General features: G+C 41.9%; 1 protein-coding gene across 1 annotated transcript in view; it reads right to left on the minus strand.

Annotated features, from left to right (window-relative positions):
- Positions 1 to 4,908, minus strand: part of POLA1 (DNA polymerase alpha 1, catalytic subunit) — a 158,330-nt gene extending 153,422 nt beyond the window's left edge. The window contains exons 1-4 of the mRNA XM_072137924.1: positions 4,681 to 4,908; positions 2,039 to 2,163; positions 864 to 960; positions 434 to 508 (exon numbers count right to left, since the gene is read on the minus strand). Coding sequence (XP_071994025.1) covers positions 434 to 508; positions 864 to 960; positions 2,039 to 2,163; positions 4,681 to 4,717 — 334 coding nt within the window. The 5' untranslated portion in view covers positions 4,718 to 4,908. The remainder of the gene's footprint in view (positions 1 to 433; positions 509 to 863; positions 961 to 2,038; positions 2,164 to 4,680) is intronic.
- Positions 4,909 to 6,445: the final 1,537 nt, after the last annotated feature.

Consider the following 6,445-nt stretch of genomic DNA (forward strand, 5'->3'; position numbering starts at 1 on the left):
TTGTTGCACAGCATTTAATAAAACAAGACTACTTACCTAATAAAACGCAGCCCCTAACATGATAAAGAACTCAGCTCCAAACTCCAAAGCCAACTCCATTAGATAGCAATTTAGTTTAAAACCTACTACTGAATTGTCTTGTTTTAATGTTTTATGTATTCATGAAATTGTATAGTTTATTTATTGCTGTTCTTATCCGTCTGTCTATTTATTGTAAAATGCAGGAGTACTGACATGTTAATTTCCTTTATGGGGACAATAAAGTTTTCTATTCTACATGAACAGTTGATTTTATTTTTGGATGCCGTATCATATAAAAGACACAGATTATTTAATATTCTGGGCAATCTTTATCTGGTTAAAATGGTCAGATGTTCAAAAAGACAGCAATTTGAAAGCCTTGGTAACACATATTGACCTATGCATCATATACCTTTATCAAGGTGGGCATCTTCATGAAGGTCGTCATCAAAAATTTCTCTTCCATCTTCCACATAGCCTGCCCCATCTGTAAATCAAAGGAGAAATAACTTCAATAAGAGAGCTAGGCATTAAAATCAAACATGATGCAGCTAACTTTCACTCGCTCTTATTTGGGTAGGTTTATAAAGCTTGATGTTGGTTTCGGTACAGTTTACATGAACAACTCCACATCAAAAAATATTCTGCCATCTGGGAGTCACTGCTTCCAATAGAAACGCAAAATTATGGCACAAACTAAGATTACACATAGATGATGTATACTACCCAAGAATTGTGCCTGCTTTATATGTTCAACACGCTTGGCTCAAAATACATGATGCATCAGAAGTTGTGAGTATTGTGTATATGAACTGACAAATCAAATATACAACAGAACTTGCCATCATCCACTATCCAGTCGTCATCTTGCCGTTCACGGACTATCTTTGAGTAAGACTCCTCATCCAACTCTTCATAAATACTTGACATTTCTTCCACCTGAAAGTAGGACAGATTGTATTCCAAATTAATGGCAAAATTACTGCATTTCCATTTACAAGGTATAGGATAATTCTTTTTATATTTTTTAGCAATTGGACACTAGCCAATGGGTAAGAAGAGGTACGGAGTAGGCCGCGGCATGAACTGTAGTTCATCTGGGAGCACGACTCTCTTAGTATATCCAGCGTGACATGAGTGTATGGGAGTGAGAGCATGCATCTGCACAATGCACCTGCTCTTCAGAAATCCCCTTCAATGTGTTTATAATTTGTTTTGTGCTTTCTTGGGTAAGGGAACTAGTTAAAGGTGTCCCAGTGGAAGCCATGGTGGTCTAAGTGTAGACTTTTATATATGGACTGCTGCATGCTATAGCAGAAGAGTGGCAAAGTACCCATGCCTTATGTCTTTTTGAAAGTATACATATAAAAAGAATTTTGTATTTACATATGGTCTGAGTAATATTTGGATGGCTATATTGTTAAGGGCTTGAGAGGCTCTGAATACTAGATCAGTGTTCACACTTAATTACATATTACGGAGCGTCTCTTTATATATTTTTGGTAACGCTCCCCCCTGAGCCCTTAGCATAATTGAGCTTTTTTTTTTTTTTTTTTTTTTTTTTAACAATGTTCACCGAGTGAGTGCTAAAAAGGTTTCTGATTTATTGTACAGATAAATATCATTATGAGTATGGGAAAAGGTCGTGTTTAGGACACTTCACTTTATTTTTATTATTTTATTCTATTTTATTACTGCACCTACTCAGTAGGTTACAGATGGGTCCTGGTTGGAGACAGGACCTGGCGGAAAAAGACTTTGTGCAGCCCCGACAATGCACTCTTCGGCCCTTGACCGTGGCGTGTAAAGAGTTAATAGGGGTTACAGGCGTGTGCCTGTTGTAATATACAACAGACACCCAAAGCTTAAGGGAATCAGTGCCAGGGGCAGCACACAATAGTACGGCACGGGTCGGGAAGTCACCTCAACCAGTGCAATACTATTATGTCACACATCGGGAAAGACAACTGTGACAGTGAAGTTCTATAAAATCCAGTACACAATGAAATGACTTTACCTCATATTTGACCTTTTCACCACATTTTGCTTTTCTCAGTTTCTCTAAGGCTTCCTTGCGGCCTTTTTTCTCGGTTTTCTCTCGACGAGAACGGGACGACGCAAAATTCCCAGAATCTGCCATATCTGACAAGAAAAAAGGTTTAGTTATATATTACATACATTGTTCTAACCCTCGTTCTCACTAAGCTTTCTGCTCTAAGCTTTTAAAACCTTGTATCAGCAAATATTCCCTAACTAGCCATAGGGAGCAGAGATGGCTAATGATGTAGTGACTGTGAATATACATGGAGAAAGCTTCAAGCCCTCGGCCAGCAAACACTCTTCAAATAATAAAAACAAAAAGGATGGAGCAGGTAAAACCCAGGAGGAGAGACATCAGGCCCAGGAGGTAGCCTATAATGGCAAAATTTTCCATCACCTGCATAGAGAACGGAACTGTTCTGTCAGATGTGTTGATTTCAGCACCAGACATTTAATCAGGGGGGGGGGGGGCACAAAAACTACCACAGATCTAATACCGATGACCTAACACATTAACACATTTCTTCAAGAAGAGACATAGACATACATATCCATAGACATATACAATATATAAATAGGATGCACAATACAGGATGGACCTGTCATACTGTCAGGTGCACACACTGAACAACCAGGGCTCCTCACTGCTTCAGCCCATGGCAGCTAGAGGTCATGTGACCGCTACCAAATACTTCCAGTGACATGACCTAACAGGGCACGAGCTGCAGCAGTGATGGAAAAAGAAGTGGCTGCGGCTCCCATCCCCGATTAAGGAGAGAAAAGTCTCAAACGTAAGTAAACGCATGAGACTTTATACAGGCTTTTATGTCACCTCTGTATCCATGGGTTCATCAGATCAGCTACCTCCATGGTGTCCAATGAAATTCAGCATTTGTCAATGTATTTATATTCTGACCTTACCAAAATGTTGCTATGATACATATATGATGTCAGGGAAAAGGGAAAATTGGGGGTTATGACTTTTACATGTATAATCCTTTTTTTCTTATGGGAGATAAGCAGCCACTAGTTATACGGCAAAGACTTATTCCCCTGTTCCCATTGAAAACACGGATTCTCTCTACATATATTATTTATAAACTGCAATGCTTGAAGTTCGCATCCTGAATATCATTGTGTGAATACGGTAAGTGCCAAGATGCTGAAGTAGATGCCGCTGCGATGGGCTTTATGACAGCAATACACTGAAACAAGACTTAAAGGGACTATGTCACCAGCTTTTACCTCATTAATCTACAAGCCTCCTCTGGCAGGATGTAGGTAGGAGTTTACCAATAAAAAATTCACATGAAAAGAAATTTGGTGCAAATTTGGTGAAAATTGCACCTCAAGACATTTGACAGCAGAGAAGGGTCATATTTACCAGATAAGTCACTTTAAGAAGCAGAAGTGAGTCCCTTCAAATGCCCATGGCTCTATAGCAACTAGCATCATAGTTCTGGTATCATTTTAAAGATAAGACTCTAATCACTTCAGGCGTGTGGTTCTGCGAGCTACAGAACCTTAGAGAATGACAGTTAAAGACACAGCTGAGATAAAGACACAGTTCATTGATGGTAGATGTGTAGCACGTATATGCCCATTTCAGTTCCAAGTGGAACTATTTTTAGTGCATAAAGAAACAGCATAGAAAGAGACTTTTCTAAAAATATGTAAATTTGCGGGAGGCACTCACCTGAGCACCTCTTGGCATTGCCGGGTTTTCATTAATTCCAGCCCGAGGAGCTAGGGGAGAGCACACGCACCTCTCTCAGAAGTCACTGGCCGGCTCCTAGCTCCTCGCCAGAGCAAGCGGTACCATTACTTTGCAAGGGTTTGAATAAATGAAAACCCGGCAATGCCAAGAGGTGCTCAGGTAACGTCAGCCTGAGCCCCTCCGGGTAATTTACATATTTTTTTGTAAAAGTCTTTTTACAAAAGACTGTACGTCCCGTTCTGTAGCTCAGAGTCAAAAGCATGATTCGTATCTTTACATTATCTCAACATCATGTTTCTAGGTACTAAAGAGCCAAAGATGGGGGCGTCTGACACGACCCCCCTCCTTCTGGGCCCCTGACAGTCACCTCCGGCCCCCCTACCGCTCTGTTCACAGGTCTTTGGAAAAGTTCCTTTTCTTGTATAGGTAAACGGGGGAGATTTCTGACAAAAAGGAATATATTATAAATGATATGTCATACCCTGAGTGAGCTATGAGTTCAGTGGGGTAAAGTAGTTTATTTAGCAATTGTGACTGTTCCTTATGTAAATGGTGTTGCATCCATAGTCCTGCCGCTGCCTGACAGGACCAGTATCAGCAGACCCCATAGATGTCACTGTATGGAGGTGCGGGTACACATCACCTGCAGTGACAAGGGCTGCAGCACCCTGATGCGCAGTGCTGGTGTTGTTTTTATTTTGCAGGTTTTCTGTGGATCCCCTCATACAATATCCCTGCTGATGACCCCCAGCCTATCCAGAGCCGGAATAGCGGGGTGTAGTATAACCACTAGTCAGGACATGCTGGGGCTAGTAGTGCACCAGATACACGTGACCGGCCTTCCCTTGGACATTCTCCTCTGCGCTATATGAGAAGCCCGGGACCCGCCTCCTCCCCGTTACCGTGCTGCTGACTGTCTCCTCTGGACACGGGGGCCATGATCCCGGTTGTACTGCGCTAATCACTGGAGACACAATCGTGGCGCCAAAACAGCCCGGACCCGGACACACACAACTCTGCAATCGAACTGGCGCGACATGAGCGACCAATCGGGAACAAACAGGAAAACGTGAGAACCAATCAGAGGACAGCAATGTTCCACTCTGCTCCCCTCATGCGCGCTCGTGCCCGCAGCAGAAGGGCGCGTTACCGCCGAGCTGTCTTGTCATGGCACGCATGCGCAGAAGGTTTTCCAGTTCTTCACTCTGTCAGATGGTGGATGTTAGGAAATAAATTGTACAGGTGTTATATTTCTGCGTCCTATTATGTTTGATGTATAAGTGCCTGTTCACACACAGGAGAATGATAGAGAATAATATGGAGAGACATCTCTACCTCATTCAATGGAGAAGGCCTTTATCTAGGTACCCCTCAGTACCCTCATCAGTACCCCCATCAGCGGCTCATACGAGCCCGTGATGAAAGACCAGCAGCCACATCCATTATCAGGGTCTGATAAAGAAGGAAACCAAATACATGTTACCCCCCCCCCCCCCTCTAAAAAGTAACAAAAAAATCATCATAACCCATCTTTTCTAACAAGGGAGTCTAGATACATCTACTCAGCTCTATGTAAGGTGGATGTCTATATAATAGCAGCTTAGATACAGCAGCTCAAGTTTGTATAGCATGGATATAGAATAATAGCACTATGTATGGTGAGTGCCTATTTAATGGCAGCTTAGATACACGAGCGCAGATCAATGTGAGGTGGATGCCTATATGATAGCAGCTTAGATATAGCAGCTCAGGTTTGAATAACATAGATACCTATTTAATAATAGCTTAGATACAGCTCAGATATGTAAGGTGGATGCCCATATAATGGAAATGTAGTTACAGCTGCTCAGCTCTTTTTAACATTGCCTTTACATAGTTTAGATACTTTAGATACACCGGTTCATCTCTGTGTAAGGTAGACACCTCTAACATATGTGTTTTTATAGAAGGTGAGAAGTGTTTGTTCTCCAGTTATATTCAGTGACAACTCTGAACTCTGAGTTAAATGGAGTAAAAGGAGAATACTGTTACTCTTGTAGCAGCATATTCTCTATAGCCCCAGTTACTTGACCCGGTTTACTGACATTAAAAGGTTAATTATCTCCTATGGGGAAGGTACATTCTAGTGCACAGAGTAAGGCTACTATCCATTGGATGGGAGTCCTTGCATCATATTAATATATAATTAAACAGAGTCCCTGCCTGTCATCTAAGCAGCAGTGCCAACACTGTATGTAACTACTGATCAGCACATGATCGATGATTGGCGCCACTCTGATATTATTGGAGGGAGCTGATAAGTTGTCATTATAGCTGGAAAACTGTAAGAGGCTCCAATAGCTGTCTTCCAGCGGACACTATTATTGTCTGACGGAGGTAGATTGTAACAGAGAAGAAGTATATTCATATAACGTTCAGTTCTGTATTCACTTTAAAATAATAACCCTCATCCACAAAGCTCTGAATAATGCTGCACCTGCCTATCTGCTCTTCTCCCATCTCAGTCTATTGCCCTTCCCGTGCTCTTTGATCTGCCAGTGACATTAGATTAATCTCTACCTTAAATCGAACCTCTCATGCACGTGTCCAGGACTTCTCCCGAGTTGCTCCAATTCTCTGGAATGCCCTTCCCTGGACTCTCAGACTAATACCCCCCCTCCAAAGTTT

This window comes from Engystomops pustulosus, chromosome 2, assembly GCF_040894005.1.
Source record: "Engystomops pustulosus chromosome 2, aEngPut4.maternal, whole genome shotgun sequence".
Taxonomy (NCBI): domain Eukaryota; kingdom Metazoa; phylum Chordata; class Amphibia; order Anura; family Leptodactylidae; genus Engystomops; species Engystomops pustulosus.